Raw genomic sequence first — 17,550 nt, forward strand, 5'->3', positions numbered from 1 at the left:
TTGTTTTTGGTCTTACAGTTGCATATTTCATGTTTATAGGGATGGAGAAAAGCCAAAGAACCCAATGGTAGAGTTGTTTTATGGACGATTTCTAGCAGTGGGTGTGCTTGAAGGTATGCATATTATTGTACTTGAACTAGAAATGATGTCAGTTGATAAATTTTTAAACATATGTCTAGTTAAATGAACTGTATAATTGCACACATTTCTAAATGATACCTTACTCCACTTTACCTCTTTAAAATATGTACCATAACCTAAGTTTCCTATAAGCCACGCAGCTGCATGGCCCTGGAGCAGCCTATCAAGGGGTGCGCAAGCACTCAGAGCTGCGGTGGGGAGAGGCATCTCTCCTCCAGGCCCAGATCTACTGTGGCAGGGAGAGGCGCCTCTCCTCTGCCTCAGCCCTGGAGGTGTCGCAGCGGGGCAGAGACGGGGAAAGACGCTCTCCCCCAGCCCCGGAGCTGGTGCGGCCAGGGAGGGGGCGCCTTTGCCCCTGCCTTGGAGCTGCCGGGAAGAGGCATCTCTCCCCTGGCTGCTGCGGGGAGAGAGGGCTGGGGGGAATTCTCTCTCTCTGCCCTGGCCCCGGGGCAGCCTGCAGTCCAAACCCCTCATTCCCGGCCCCATCCCAGAGCCCGCACCCACAGCTGGAGCCCTCACCACTCTGTACCCCAACTCTCTGCCCCAGCCCTGAGCCCCCTCCCACACACCGAACCCCTCGGCCCCACTCCCACCACACATCACCTCCATATTGGCGACATAACAAAATTTGTTCTGCACATGCATGGGAAAAATGAGAAGGAACATTGACCCCAATGTGACCATTTTTTTCCTAGAAAAAGCAAGGATGTGGATAGTGGTTATTTATTTATTTATTACTAATGTTAGGAAGATTCGATAATTTCCAATAGAGTTGAATGTGTGTTCAGAGCAGCACAATTTAGGTAGAGTTGAGTGTAAACACTCCTGAGAACTGGCAAATATTTCCTACTAGGCTACAGAAAATCCTGTTCCAGCATGTGTTTGCAAGTGAGCTTGTTCTCTCTATGGAATGTGTAACAGTTTAAAATTTGTAATACTTTGAAGATTATGATGTTCCACTTCTACAGAAATCACTTCAACCAAATTTCAAGTGACTTCCAATTATGTCTTTACCTGGAACATCTTCCCTCCTGTGCCTCTCTCTTCTTCATTCTTTATTCATATTTAGTAGATTTTAGTGGTTGAGGAGCAAAATAGTCAGTCATTTGAATATTTCATCCAAATCATTTCCCCTCCAAAGTAATTTATTTTCATGCATCTAATTGATTAGTATATAATCTGGAACAAGCGAACATAGTACCTATCTTTGTTCCCCCTTTTAAGGAAGACTTGATGAATTATGCACCAGTCAGCCTAACTTTGAAACCTGGAAAGATACTGGAACAAATTATTAAACAATCAGTTTCTAAGCACGTAGAGAATAATAGGGTTATAAGGAATAGTCAGCATGTATTTGTCAAGAACAAATCATGCCAAACCAACCTAATTTCTTTCTCTGACAGGTTTACTGGCCTCTAGTGGATAGGAGGAAAACAGTAGATGTGATATCTTGATTTTAGTAAGGCTCTTGACCCAGTCTTACATGATATTATCATAAACAAACTAGGGAAACATGTTTTAGATGAATTACAAGTTGGGTGGGTGCACAACTGGTTGAAAGACCATATTCAAAGAGTAGTTATCAACTGCTTGCTGTCAAACTGGGAGTTTGTATCTAATGGAGTCCCACAGGGGGTCAGTCCTGGGTCTGATACTGTTCAGCATTTTCATTAATGACTTGGGTAATGGAGTGGGGAGTAGTGCAAATTTTATAGGCATATCACATTCTAGGGTGCAATCCAGACACTGAGGGGTTGTCACCACCTGTCCTTCAGCCTTGGGTGCCTCACAGTGCTTTGCTGCTGTAACTCCCAAACTGGGCCCCTTACAAACAGCCAGAGAGCATGCAGGTCACACTGAGTGTGTGTGTGTATAGCTGCAGCCTGCCAGTGACTTCTGTCACACATTGTCTTTCACCAGCCTTGATTACCATTTGCCGGGTGACCCCAACACATTCCCAATTCCAGATACCTCTCCCCCCTATCCCAAATGGGTGTTCTCCAGTATCCAGCCCTCTCCAGTTATTAGAGGTTCATTGCCCCTGTAAGAGGTCAGTGAACAACAGTTTACTACTTTTGTTGGAGTTACCAGACAATTCAGTTTAAACACAAAACTGGATTACCTTTGATTTTAAAGAATAAAACAAGTTTATTTAACTACAAAGAGAGATTTTTAAGTGGGTACAAGTATAAGGTATTAAAGTCAGAAATGGTTGCAAGAGAAATAAAGATAAAACACTTCAGAGTAACTAAAATTTAACAAACTAGAGTGTTCAAGGTGACATTCTTACCAAATGTTTCCTGCAACAGGTCATAACCCCTCCCAAAATCCAAAGGCTGTTTTTTCTGTCTTCTCACATGAAATAGTGAGATAGAGATAGGATACTTAGGGTGTTTTTGCCTCTCCCTTTTATAGTCCCGTCACCCTTTGAAATGCGTTTCCATGAGGGTTGCCCCTAGATAAAGTTCCTTCAAGCTATGAGGATGGAGACTTGGGGTCTCATGGTGAAAGAGGTTCTGTGGTGTTTGTTAAAATGAAAATCAATCTATTTCTGCCCCCTTTTGCTGCCAAAGAATGGCCATTTGACCAGTTATTGCCAATCAACTTTGACCCTTGGCTAGATGCGTCAGCATGTCTTTTGTCTTCAAGAAACTGGTTTACCCAGTCCCCAGCCGTGTTTGGTAAACACATTTGTCATAACTTCCGCTTATGTTCATAAGTTACATATAATGTTGCTACATGTATTTCAGCATGATATTATTGACCACCAAGCTATTAGTTTTCAAATGATCGTTTACAAGGCATATTTTGTACAAAGACTATGACAATGGCGTGTTGGGTATGAATACAGGGATGCATTGTTTGCAAATGACGCCAAGCTGGGAGGGGTTGCAGGCACTTTGGAGAACAGGATTAGAATTCAAAATGATCTTGAAAAATTAGACAGTTGGTCTGCAGTCAGCAAGATGAAATTCAATAAAGAGAAGTGAAAAGTACTTCACTTAGGAAAGAGAAATCAAATGCACAACTACAAATTGGAGAATAACTGGCTAGGCAGTAGTGCTGCTGAAAAGTATCTAGCAGATGACAAGTTGAATATGAGTCGTCAATGTGGTGCAGCTGCAGAAAAGACTAATATAATTCTGGGATATATTAACAGAAATATCATATGTAAGATGCAGGGGGTAATTGTGCTGCTCTCCTCAGTGCTGGCAAGGTCTCAGCAGTCTCTAGTTCTGGGTGCCAAACTTTAGGAACAATGTGGACAAATTGGGGAGAGTCCAGAGGGGAGCAACAAAAATGATGATAGGTTTAGAAAATCTGACCTATGAAGAAAGATTTAAAAAGCTGGGCTTGTTTAGTCTTCTGAAAAGAGGACTGAGGGAGACCCTCATACCATTTTACAAATATGTTAAAGGATGCAATAAAGAGGACGGTGATCAGTTGTTCTCCATGTTTACTGAAGGGAAGACAAAAAAGTAATGGGCTTACCCTGCAGCAAGGGAGATTTAGGTGAGATATTAGGAAAAACTTTCTAACTGTAAGGGTGGTTAAGCTCTGGAATAGTCCTTCAAGGGAGTGTGTGGACTCCTTGTCATAGGAGGTTTTTAACAAGTTAGGCAAACACCTGTCAGGGAGGGTCTAGGTTTACTTGATCCTGCCTCAGCACAGGAGGCTGGACTTGATGACCTCTCAAGGTCCCTTCCAGCCATATGTTTTTGATTCTCTGATTCTAACACATGACTGACTAGAAGCTTAAATGATAAATGTTTATGCATAAAATCTTAATTGTTAATACCTCTCTCCTGCCAAGGTAAGAAATTTGAAAACACAGAAATGTTCGGCCAGTACCCACTCCAGGTTAATGGCTTTAAAGATCTTCATGAGTGCCTAGAAGCTGCCATGATTGAAGGGGAGATTGAATCTTTACATTCAGAAAATTCTGGAAAGTCTGGCCAGGAGGTGAGTTACATGTTTGGTTCCTGTAGGGGCTAATAGTGCCTCTTTATGATGATGTAAATAAAAAGCAAGATTATTAACCAAGAGTGCAGATCCCCACACAGCACTGTGCTGGTGATCACGCAGGCTGCTGCTGTAGTGGCGTAAGCCTATCCTAAATCATGCCTTTGTAGTATGCATTGTGTGTGTAAGGGGTGCAAATGGCTACTGCTCACCTGACAGATCAAATAAAAGGAGTCAATTCAGCATCGGGCTCTGGAGAAGTGTACGCTGATGTAAAAAAACTGCTGAGTCTGCTTACATAGTGCAGCCCTGAGTGAGCATTGTGTCTCCGGTGTGACTGGAGATGTCCCACTGCTGAGTTATGGGTCCACCTTATTCTTTCTGTGAGGGTATTGAGGGTCACATGACTATTTTTTTTGCATGGGCTGCCCTGCTTTTGCTTGAACACAGTTGCCTGGGTAGACATAGTGGTGAAGGTGGCACAGGCTGTAACAATGCTCATTTGCATAACCCCTCACTGTCATGGTTGACTCGATCCTCATTTGCATATTGAACCACTGTGTCCTAGAGAGCACACACAGGCTAAGCTGTGCTGGGTTCCTTCTGACTAATTAGGCAGTGAATTTGGGTGCTTTACTATTTGCTTCTGCAGATTTTAAGCTCCTGCATGACCTAATGAGCTGGCATTTTGCAGGTAACAATTTTGGTCTGAATTTAACGTACAGGTGATATATATGTACAATGTTATAGAATGGTGGATTTTGCCAGGTATAACTGGCATTTTTTTCTTTTGACAACTTATCCCCTTCAGAAGAGTCTAACACCCTACATAATAACTGCATATCTATCTAGTCTGGGACTAGCCTGTTTGTAATATGTTAATAGAACTTAACTCTGACCTAAGATTTAATAATAAAATAAAAAAAAAGTCAACACTTCATTATTTGGGGTGGGCTGGATTATTTAGAAATTTATTTTTTATTTGAATAAATTAGGATGTAAATGTACAATATGTATGCAAAAGTAGAAGGGGATGAGATGATTCTTTTTTCGCATCCTCCCATAATGTTTAAGCCACATTCTCTCAGTTCATGTATTTTCGCTATCCTGTCACACCTATTTCAAGAATGTGAAATCCTTCCTAAAAGGATTGTGTTGTCTCCTTAGTTCAGATGTCCTTCCTTTCGTGTAAATGTTACAATAACAAAATGTTACTTCCTTTAAAGTGATGTCAAAATATACATTTGCTTTTAATTACAAAGCATAATAAAAGCATCCTCCAATTTGTAGCTGTAATTTCCAATTTGCTAATACTAACAAAAGTTTTAAAATTTCTCCTGCACTAATTCCTTTACTGTCAGCTGCTGTTTGTTTTACGTTTGCCTACAGATCCCACATTCGTGCTGCTTTTTTAGATGACATTTTCTATTTGTTTTATTTGTTTTATTATGGTCACCTACACAAATACCCTACAGCCTTATCGTAAAAAAATTGAATTTATGCTGAAGTTGTAACAACTTTCCTGAAGCAAACACACAAAGAAAGACTTCGCTCATGTATCTCAGTGCAGTATGAAGCACAATTTTTTTATGAAAGTCAGTGGTTTTTGTATGTTGTGAACACGGTGGACACGACACCATCAAAATTGTGCATACACACACATGCGCGTGCACACACAATTGAAATGGAGCAGTTAATTATAATCTGTTAGATACAAATTGCAGGGTTCAGTGGTTTTTGGAACCTACTATATGAATGTTGACAAATTGTAGAAAACAGAGAAGAATGACCATGTGCTGTTCTCGATTGCCCATCTTTACATGTTGTGAAGTTAGACACTGTATTTTAATAAACCTGGCTTCTATTTCTATATGAAGGCAGAAGCAAAAACAGTCATGCAGCATATAATAAAGAATTGTTGACAGTGGTACAACCAGAAAGAAAATATATGAGTTCCAGCAAAGAAAAATATTGCTGCACAATTACCAATCTAAGATGACATCAGATGTACAGTAAATTAGTCATATTTCCTGTGGAAGGTATTAAATATTTAAAATGAGTATATCGGTAATTTGTTTTGGAAATAGCCAGCAAATCTTTAAGGTCTTGGAAGTATTGCAGAAGGCTGAATTTCTCATAGCTTTAACAAAGGATATACCACTTCAGAAAGAAACCTCAGGTTGCCATTTGTCCCAACTGGTGATGTAAGGAAACAAAACTTGGCAGCCATAAGAGCCTGGAAAGTAACTAAACGTATGTGGTTACAAACACTGGCGATCCATATCTACTCTCAAAGTGACCGACTTTCTGCCAGGTTTTAATTCTGTACTGAACTGCTGGGGTGTGAAAGATACTGAGAACTCTTGATTACCTGGGTTGAACACACAGGGTAAACCTGTTGGTAACAATTGGGCTCTAATGATCTGAAGTTTGAATAGAAACAATCAGTCTTCTTTAAACTAAAGATGAAAGGTGGGGCAACCATACAAAGTTGACACTGATCCATTGTTGACATTTTTTTTTTTTTTTACCCACAGTGTTGGAAGCATTGTTGCAGTATGGTTGAAAAGAATTTACTGTGTGCTTCTTTTGTTTGTTTCTTCAGCATTGGTTCACTGAACTTCCTCCTGTCTTAACTTTTGAGCTCTCAAGATTTGAGTTTAATCAGGCTTTGGGAAGGCCAGAGAAGATCCACAACAAATTAGAATTTCCTCCGATTTTATATCTGGACAGGTACGTTATAATGTATTTAGCAGAATCTTAAAGTGCGATTAAATCACATGGAATTGGTTAAACTGCCAGTTCTTCTTATGATGGGTTAACTCATGGTGATCCTAGAACTGGAAGGGACCTCAAGAGGTCATCTAGTCCAGTCCCTGGCACTCGTGGCAGGACTAATTATCTAGACCAGCGGTGGGCAACCTGCGGTCCCTCAGGGTAATCCGCTGGCGGGCTGCCAGGCAGTTTGTTTACATTGACTGTCCACTGGCTGACACTTCCCGCAGCTCCCATTGGCCGGGAATGGCAAACCATGGCCACTGGGAGCTGCGGGCGGCCGTGCCTGTGGACAGTCAATGTAAACACTGTCTTGCGGCCTGCCAGCGGATTACCCTGATGGGCCGCAGGTTGCCCACCACTGATCTAGACCATTCCTGACGGGTGTTTGTCTAACCCGCTCTTAAATATTTCCAGTAATGGAGATTCCACAACCTCCCTAGGCAATTTATTCCAGTGCTTAACCACCCTGATAGTTCAGAAGTTTTTCCAAATGTCCAACCTAAACCTCCCTTGCTGCAATTTAAGCCCATTGTAATGTTACACTGTAGAGAGAATAGCTTGATTGTTAATGGTTTGTAATGATCATTTTAGTAGGTTCATGTAAATGACAAAAATTGGAAGTATGCTGCTATTTATATTACTGAAACACTCTATACTACAGCTTTTGACCCAGTTTATAACTAGTTAGTTAAATGGTTAATCTGAACAGTGTTATCCCATAGTGTTGCAAATATTCTTTCCCTGGTGTTTAAGACGTGCACATGGAATACATTACTGCACAGACTGTTAAGCCACATAGGGGCACTTGAGGGTTATGTACACACTGCCAAAAAAAAAAGGTGCTATACTAGTTTAGAGTGCAGGGTGAAACACTGTTAGCTGCTGATGATGTGGTGTAAACCAATCGTGTTTGTGAGGACAGACCATTTTTACGAGTCAGAAGAGTTGCTGTGTGGACACAACTTAAAACTATGCTTCTTATAACTATCAAAAAGCATGTTGAGAAGTAGTTACGATATATTTGTATTTGTTGTGTTGACCGAGTTTTAGAGCTCGGGAATCTAGACTTTCAGAAAAGTTTTATAATGCCATATATGATGCCAAAGATTAGCATAAGCTTGTATTTTGTAGAAGTAATTCAACTCAAAATGAAATTAATTAAAAATATGCTTCTGATGAATAGTGGACAAACAAATGTAAATGTCTTAGGCCTGGTCTACACTTAAGTTAGGTGGATATAGGCTCTTAAGGCTGTGAAAAATTCATACTCTTGAAAGCTGTGGTTAATCCAACTGGACCCCCTCCGGTGAGCACATGGTTAGGCTGATGCAAGAATTGTTCTGTTGACCTAGCTACCATTGCTCAAAGAGTTAAATTAACTACATCGATGGAAAAAACCCTTCTGATCGTGTAGGAAGTGTCTACACTATAGTGCTGCAGCAGTGTAGCTGCAACAATGAAGCTATGCTATTGTAGTGCCCGTGGTGTAGACATGGCCTTATAATCAGTCTCTTCTGTTATACGTGTTTTTTAATGCATCGTAAGTGGAAGAAAAATGATTTTAGTGACTCAAACTTAGTTCTTGATAGTGAATGTGTATGACAGTTTAATAGAGTTCAGTGTCAGTATTGAAATGTAACCGGGTGACTCCTTGTCTACCATTTTGTTTTCACAGATACATGCACAAAAACAGAGAAATTACAAGAATTAAACGGGATGAGATCAAAAGACTTAAAGAGTATCTCACAGTGTTACAGCAGAGATTAGAACGGTACTATAGATAATTTTTCTAAACATAAGGGCAAGTGACATTGAATTGTACCTGTACAGAGCAGAATAATTCATTGTCTTTTATATTTAAATAAGCATTCCGAAGTTTCTCTTAGACCTTTTTTCCATTCCACTTGCAACTTCTGTGGAATGTTTATTTAAGCAAAATAACTAAATGCATGGAATTTTTATTATGACAGGTTTATTTTACTTGTAGTCTGCCAAAAATTCCATTTTGTATGAGTGTCATGATATTTATACTTTTCTATGGTTAACAGATATTTAAGCTATGGTTCTGGTCCTAAACGATTCCCCCTGGTAGATGTCCTACAGTATGCATTGGAGTTTGCATCAAGTAAACCTGTCTGCACTTCTCCGATTGATGATATTGATGCTAGTGCTCCCCTTAGTGGTACTGTAACAACACAGACGATTCCAAGGTAAAAACGAGATCTCATTTGTGTGTGTCCTGTGTTTAGCATTTCTAGTTTTAGGTGTTTATTTTTAGGCAAATTATGGATCACTTTTAAGGAATGAAGTTTGTCTCCAGTATGAGGAAGGACCAGGAGGAGGCAGAGATGAGTGCTTTTAAAAAATAATGCAATAATGGTAAAAGTGAGCCCTCTTAAAAGCCAGAGCTCCTAACTAACATGGGAAGTTCTGGGATTTGCTGCTCCTCCTCATGAATATTTTTCAGTAATACAAAAATGCTATCTATATATGGAGTATTTTTGTTATGTATTTATAAAAACCTATTCTCTAATTTTGTTTTGGTGGAGATTTGTCAATTTTAAACTAAAACAAGAAGCCATATTGCTGTGTGTTGTGAATTATTTCTAAGAAAAATTTATCTTACTGTCACAAAATTGTATCACTGTGAGCTCATCTGTTCTCTGTTAATATGATGTCTGATTCTAGTTATAAAACTGAAACTTTCCTAAAAAAACGGAATCGTTATAAATAGTTTGAGTGACAATTGCAATTCCAAAATGAGTACAAGATTTTATAGGTTATAATTTATACATCATTGGAAAAATATATGATCAGAATCGCAGAATTTTGCACATGCATGTGTTGAATGGCTTCAAGTGTTGCTTTAATCCAGCAAAGATCTGCATTTCTAAATCTCAATCATATGCTATCTGCTCTTCTTGTGCTTCATTACTTTAATTGCTGTTTGACCATGTTAAACTCATTCGCAAAGATTTTGCTTTCATATTTTACGTAAGTGTTGAAATACCATGCCGACAGAGGTCAAATTCTGCCCTTATTTCCACCCCATTGAAGTAAATGGAGTTGAGAGATTTGTAGATTGGGATCGAACACGGCACTATGAACACTGTGACAATGAATCGGTGCTTTCATACCAACTGATTCATTGGGATAGTAGGTCCCAATCCAGCAAAGCAACTAAAGACTTGAGTAACTTGTGAGTATCCCTGCTGAAGTAAATGGATCAAAAGTTTTCTTTTAAAAAGCACTGAAGTGCTTTGCTGGTACTGCTGTGATCACCATGAATATAGAAACTTCCTATTAATAAAACAGATGACAGACTCCAGCAAGAGAACACTGTTTGCCTGAATTACACTACAAAAAGTGCTTTGCTGTTTAAAATTGTGCTGTGTACTGAGTTCATTTTGTGAGATGTGAGTATTGTGACTTTTAGGCCCATATGTTAAAAATTAAAAACACAAAGCAGATTAGCGTAACGTCAGCTATAAGTATTCCGTGAGTTCTCCATGTGACAATATACGCCAGTCGATCTCAGATAACCTTCATAGCAAAACACTTACCTGTTTACTTAGGATTATGCCTCAGGAGGTTAACAAATTTGGGCTCTGTCATATGTACAGATCTGGAAACTAGGCATAAGCTTTTTAGCTGACGCCAAAATGGGAAGGCACAAGGGCAAAAGTGGTCTCTGGGGCTGTGTATAAACTTGGTTGTGTTTTGATTTCCCACCATTGCTACCATTAGGGATAGTAATAGTTACTCCTGGTGGAATTCTGTGCCAAAAAATTCAAAATTCTGTGCACATTTTAAAATTCTACATTATTTTGCATATCTTACTTTTCAAAATAACACAATATAATCACGCCAGTTTCAATTATTTTGGTAACTTATTTCAAAATACCTGTCAGCACATATATCTGTAACAATACACACAACAAAAAAGATTCAGGAAATGTTCTTTGACAAATAGATTCCTTACTAGGCATATTAATACAGAACTTTGAGTAATAATTCATTTAAACTACAATACCGAACCGTATTTCCCACCCCTCTCAGAAGCAGTGCAAAGCCTTGGGGACGTCAGGGGTAACAGAGGAGCTGAGGGAGAGGGAAATAATGGCTAGGCAGGAGCCTGGGAGTGAACCTGGAGGGTTGTTGGATATGGGTGGGAGAAGTGTGGAACAGTTTTTGGGGTCTTTTTGCATGGGAGGGATTGTTAGGGAGTTGGGGAGCTTCCCCCAGGCAGACCCTGGCTGACCCCTAGCTTCTCCCATTCAGTCAGGCACATGTTCCCCATCCCCTGTGTCCCTGCACTCCCATTCAGCCACCCCTCTCTCATCCTATCCTTATGTGGCCCTCACACCCATTGCCATTCAGCCACTGGCTCAATGCTATCACCCCACTAGCTCCTGTGCCCCTTCCCCATTCTGTCCCCCCCCACTAGCCCTTCTGAACCCCAGTCTGTGATCCCCAGCAACCCTGTATGCCCTGTTCTGTCCATCCTCCCATATTTTATACCTCCTCGCCTGGCCCCATGGGCAGGGTGCTGTGAGGAAAGCAACCCTCCCCCTCTGCAGGTGCCTGCTCAGGCCCTGTGCTGGCTGCCCTCTCTTCTGGTACCACAGCAGCCCTTGCTGGGCGAAAGGTATAATTGCAGCGTCTCCCTGGCGGAGAGTATTATTAGAAGGGGAAGGGGGAGAATCTGCAGGGAACATGAATTCTTCGTGTGCAGTAGTGCTGTGGCTGTGTTAACGCAGATGTTTACCCTTCTCAGAGGAGCTGTAAAATGCCAGTAGCTTGCGCTCACTGGAGCTCCCATTGTTGCTAGCACTGTTGGATTAATACTATCTTAGCAATGGTGGAAAACTGAAGAAAAAGTCTACTGTGGACAAGGTGTAAGGAAACCGGTACTTAAACTAGAAATTTGTGGTATTAACTTGAATTAGGAAAAAATTGCCTTGATGAAACCATATAATATATATATAATATAGTGTTTCCTCTTTGAGATGAGCAGCACATGCTTTGAACCACTTTGATTAGTTAAGCAATTTTGTAATACTATGCAGAAGTTCTGATCAGTTTTGATAAAGTAAACTCTGGCTTGAAAGGTTTAATTGTGATTGTCTCTCTTGTCATTGTGGTTGCCACATGGCATACTACGAAGATATAAGAAGTCACATGGTGACTCCATTTTGTATTTAAAATACTCTCTCTGGACTGTGTTGCTTTAACTTGATAACTATTAGCTTTAAAGTGTTTAAAATTGCTCAGATTAAAAAACAAAAATGATTAGGGATTGGTTGGTTTATATTTCAGCTCCAAGTGTCTGTGAAGTCAATTTTTGTAGTTTATTGCGTGTGTATAGGAAGTTTGAAGTCTCATTTCATATTTTAAATAAATACAGCACAACAGAGCAACAGGGGCCTTCATCATCAGAGATACCAAGCACATCACCTGTACAAAGATCAGTAATACACAAACCATTCACACAGTCCCGAATTCCTCCAGACCTGCCAATGCATCCAGCACCAAGACACATCACGGAAGAAGAGCTTTCAGTGTTAGAAGGCTGTTTACATCGTTGGAGGACTGAAGTAGAAAATGACACTAGAGGTACTGAGAGAAAGTAGGAACTACTGTTGCTTTTGAAAAGGGTTACTGAAAATATTTTGGTTCTGGAGGAAGAAAATCAGTGTGTTTGACTTAAATAATTTTTCACAATTCTTACTGGATTTACATTTTGGAAAAAAAAAATCTAGTACTAACAAAAACATCAGTCTGTCTCAGATGGTAAAGCATTCACCTCTAGCCCCAAACCTTGCCTTTTCACATTGGAGTTGGGCTTGTACCCTATGCAGGCATTGCTGTGGGTACAAGTGGGATTGTGGCATTTGCATTCAGACCTGAGAAACTTCAGTGTCCGGCATGTGAGTGGTTAACATCAATTTTTAAATAAGATTAGGACTGTTTATCCTTATTTGAGCCTTCAAGTTGGAAAAAGTGAAGATGTAGCATATTGTAGAAGCATATAGATAACTCATAGTGGTGGCATAGAAGGATATGACTTTTTTTTTTTTTTTTTCCCCTTATTCCCTTAGACTTGCAGGAAAGCATATCTAGAATACATCGGACAATTGAATTGATGTACTCTGACAAATCAATGGTCCAGGTAAGTAAGATGTCCGCATGAGATAATCAAAAAATAGATCATTTTAATCTTTGTAATGAAAGATGTTTCTTTAATTCTTAGTTGCTTAAAAAATAAGCAGTGTATAATGTGTTGAGATCTTTAATCAGAAGATCAGAGAGTTTTGTAGACCTTAATTACATACCACAGTCAAAGAATTATACTGTAATACCTATTTTACAGGGAAGTCAGGCATTAGAAATGAAGTTACTTAACCAAAGTTGTGCTACAAGTCTGTGGCAAAACCCAGAATACCTGATTCTATGCAGCTGTGTTGATGTGAATTGCAGTACTGTAATTTTAGCATTGCACAGTAGAAGCTATTTAGACTGTTGAGTGAGAAACTTCCTATTAAAGTAAGAGCCCATTTTAAAAAGAGGAAAAATATTTGAATAAAAATACAGGAAACGTTTCTTATGTTTATATTTCATCTTCATTTCTTATTCATTTTACTTCGAAACTTCTACAATATGACTCAGAATTTCACCTCTATTTAACACTTGGTTAAACACCCCTTAACTATTTGGACCTACCTAAATGAATCCATATTAAGCAACAGTTACTTTAATCCTGTCCTGATTAAGCATCAGTCAGTCTTTTTACTATCATGCTAAACCATTTTCTTGGAGAGGACAGCTTAAGTGATATGTTTAGTACTGTGATCAGCAATATTAAGCCATCATGATATATAGTAGTGGTTTCTTCAATAGTCTTGTATCCACATAATCCTCTTTTCATGTGGTGTGTTGTGTTGTTTTTTTAAATTTTTTTTGGATGCGTGATTTTAATTAGTAATGTTGGTACGTGTTTGTGGTCATGGCAAGTTACAGACATAAGACAATGCCTCCAGGCCTCAAAATGCTTACAGGCAAAATTAAAGGTAAGGGAAAGGAAAAGGAGGGACAAGGTCTATAACTGAAGAATTATCTGCCCATTTCTTTTGTCGCAACAAGGAAGAGATGAAAATGTGTTTGATCCAGTTTACGAGAAGGGGCTATAGGTGAGGGGGGATGCTGCATGAGCATCCTTCTGCTAGTCTTACGGAAGCCCTCTTGCAGTGTTTGGTGGAGGGCAGCAGCCAAGGTGCAGAAGAGATGCTGTGGAACCATTCTGAAGACTGGTTCCAAGATGAGATGTAAGCATAGAGTTGTGTGTCTAGGAATTGCCATACTGGATCAAATCCAGTTGTTCAAGTCCAATATGCTGTCGTGTAGTATGACCAATACCAGCAATAACCTGCCTCAAGGGCAAATTTCCTTCTAACTCTAACCCCCAGTAAGAGGTTGGTTAATACCCAGAAGCAGGAGGGCTTTATATCTTTTCCAAAAGTCTTGTTCTTCAACTGCTGGTCCGTCTGTGTGTGTGTGTGTGTGTGTGTGTGTGTGTTCCACTGTGCATATTCATGAGCTGTGTGCACCCAGAATTCTTGCGCGCATTGTCCATAAGTCCACACGTGCCCTTGCCTTCCTCCACTTTCAGCTGAAGTTATGAAGGACAGAGTGCACCGACTGCCTCTCCAGTTCTTTTTTTTACAGTCGCTTAGCCTGGGTCAGAACCTCCAGTGCTAGAGCTTTCCTTCGGTGTCTTCAATCTGTAAATTGTTCAGTTTCCCTTATTGCCGTTTGTGTATATTACTTTTTGTTAGTAAGTTTCTAATTGTGTTACAGCTTTTAGCAGAGTTTTCTAGTTAGCTTCCCCACCTTTGGGGAATCCACCTCATACTCCCTCATACCATGTTACAGAATCCAGGATTATGCCCAGAATTCCAGGCTTCATAAACATCGGCTATACTTACATTACAGGGTGTGTAGTGCTAGGGATATCTCAGTTCACTGTATCTAACGCAGTCCTTTGAGAATCCTTGTATCAAGTACTTCTCGTAGCCTTTGCTATGATACATGAGTGATTACTGATATGTCTCAAAGTATAGTTGAGACACATGACCAGAAAGGGTTAAGCGTCCTGCAGGATAAATGATTCAAATTCAACCCTTAAAGACATATGGGGAGATAATGTTTGTGTTTTTGTGTATTTACATATATTTACATATATATGGTCAACAAGGGGGGCCGAGGGCCCTGTCCTGCAGCTCTAAAGCCCCTTTTGGAATGCGGCCCTGCAAGAACGAGCCGGAGAACTCGGGAGGAGAAGCGGCGCCTTCCCCTTCAAAGCCGGCCCAAGAGAAGTGGCACTTTGAAGGGGAAAGCGCTGCTTCTCTCCAACTGTTGGCTGCGCGGCTGCCCCTGCTTCGTCGTCTTTGTTAGCTCAGTTTGATTCAGGGAGGAAACAAGAGGGTGATGGGGGGTGGACAGGGTGCACAATTTTGAAAGTTTCCCTTCCTGTGGATGCCTCGCTCTTGTTACACACATTGGTAGTCACTGCATGAAAGTTTAATTAATAGATTCATAGGTTCTAGGACAGGAAGGGACCTCGAGAGGTCGAGTCCAGTCCCCTGCCCTCATGGCAGGACCAAATACTGTCTAGACCATCCCGGATAGACATTTGTCTAACCTACTCTTAAATATCACCAGAGATGGAGATTCCACAACCTCCCTAGGCAGTTTATTCCAGTGTTTAACCACCCTGACAGTTAGGAACTTTTTCCTAATGTCCAACCTAAACCTTCCTTGCTGCACTTTAAGCCCATTGCTGATGCTTCTATCCTTAGAGGCTAACGTGAACAAGTTTTCTCCCTCCTCCTTATGACACCCTTTTACATACCTGAAAACTGCTATCATGTCCCCTCTCAGTCTTCTCTTTTCCAAACTAAACAAACCCAATTCTTTCAGCCTTCCTTCATAGGTCATGTTCTCAAGACCTTTAATCATTCTTGTTGCTCTTCTCTGGACCCTCTCCAATTTCTCCACATCTTTCTTGAAATGCGGTGCCCAGAACTGGACACAATACTCCAGCTGAGACCTAACCAGTGCAGAGTAGAGCGGAAGAATGACTTCTCCTGTCTTGTTCACACCACACCTGTTAATGCATCCCAGAATCATGTTTTCTTTTTTTGCAACAGCATCACTCTGTTGACTCTCATTTAATTTGTGGTCCACTAAAACCCCTAGATCCCTTTCTACCATACTCCTTCCTAGACAGTCTCTTCCCATTCTGTAAGTGTGAAACTGATTGTTCCTTCCTAAGTGGAGCACTTTGCATTTGTCTTTGTTAAACTTCATCCTGTTTACCTCAGACCATTTCTCCAATTTGTCGAGATCATTTTGAATTATGACCCTATCCTCCAAAGCAGTTGCAATCCCTCCCAGTTTGGTATCATTTGCAAACTTAATAAGCGTAATTTCTATGCCAATATCAAAGTCATTGATGAAGATATTGAACAGAGCCGGTCCCAAAACAGACCCCTGCGGAACCCCACTCGCTATACCTTTCCAGCAGGATTGGGAACCATTAATAACTACTCTCATAGTTATCCAGCCAGTTATGCACCCACCTTATAGTAGCCCCATCTAAGTAGTATTTGCCTAGTTTATCGATAAGAATATCATGCGAGACCATATCAAATACCTTACTAAAGTCTAGGTATACCACATCCACCGCTTCTCCCTTCTCCACAAGGCTCGTTATCTTATCAAAGAAAGCTATCAGATTGGTCTGACGTGATTTGTTCTTTACAAATCAATGCTGGCTATTCCCTATCACCTTACCACCTTCCAAGTGTTTGCAGATGATTTCCTTAATTACTTGCTCCATTATCTTCCCTGGCACAGAAGTTAAACTAACTGGTCTGTAGTTTCCTGGGTTGTTTTTATTTCCCTTTTTATAGATGGGCACTATATTTGCCCTTTTCCAGTCTTCTGGAATCTATCCCGTCTCCCATGATTTTCCAAAGATAATAGCTAGAGGCTCAGTTACCTTCTCTATTAGCTCTTTGAGTATTCTAGGATGCATTTCATCAGGCCCTGGTGACTTGCAGGCGTCTACCTTTTCTAAGTGATTTTTAAATTCTTTTTTTATTTCATCTTCTAAACCTATCCCCTTCCCATTAGCATTCACTAGGTTAGTCATTCCTTCAGACTTCTCCGTGAAGACCGAAACACAGAAGTCCTTAAGCATCTCTGCCATTTCCAAGTTTCCTGTTACTGTATCTCCCTCCTCACTGAGCAGTGGGCCTACCCTGTCCTTGGTCTTCCTCTTGCTTCTAATGTATTGATAAAAAGTCGTCTTGTTTCCCTTTATTCCCGTAGCCAGTTTGAGCTCATTTTGTGCCTTTTCCTTTCTAATCTTGCCCCTGCATTCCTGTGTTGTTTGCCTATATTCATCCTTTGTAATCTGTCCTAGTTTCCATTTTTTATGGGACTCCTTTTTATTTTTTAGATCATGCGAGATCTCGTGGTTAAGCCAAGGTGGTCTTTTGCCACATTTTCTCTCTTTCCTAACCAGCGAAATAGCTTGCTTTTGGGCCCTTAATAGTGTCCCTTTGAGAAACTGCCAACTCTCCTCAGTTGTTTTTCCCCTCA

The 17,550-nt window shown here is 40.4% G+C and overlaps 1 protein-coding gene across 11 annotated transcripts in view; it reads left to right on the forward strand.

The window, feature by feature from the left end:
* The window catches only part of USP25 (ubiquitin specific peptidase 25), a 146,143-nt gene that overhangs the window by 85,894 nt on the left and 42,699 nt on the right, over nucleotides 1-17,550 (forward strand). For all 11 annotated transcript variants that reach the window (XR_010594388.1, XR_010594389.1, XR_010594391.1 and 8 more), the window contains 7 exons: nucleotides 40-113; nucleotides 3,956-4,104; nucleotides 6,710-6,837; nucleotides 8,558-8,653; nucleotides 8,931-9,092; nucleotides 12,290-12,498; nucleotides 12,984-13,054. Coding sequence is in view for 5 of the 11 variants with exons in the window: in XM_005294638.5 (XP_005294695.1) it covers nucleotides 40-113; nucleotides 3,956-4,104; nucleotides 6,710-6,837; nucleotides 8,558-8,653; nucleotides 8,931-9,092; nucleotides 12,290-12,498; nucleotides 12,984-13,054 (889 nt within the window). In the remaining 6 variants the exon portion in view is untranslated. The remainder of the gene's footprint in view (nucleotides 1-39; nucleotides 114-3,955; nucleotides 4,105-6,709; nucleotides 6,838-8,557; nucleotides 8,654-8,930; nucleotides 9,093-12,289; nucleotides 12,499-12,983; nucleotides 13,055-17,550) is intronic.

This window comes from Chrysemys picta, chromosome 1, assembly GCF_011386835.1.
Source record: "Chrysemys picta bellii isolate R12L10 chromosome 1, ASM1138683v2, whole genome shotgun sequence".
NCBI lineage: Eukaryota > Metazoa > Chordata > Testudines > Emydidae > Chrysemys > Chrysemys picta.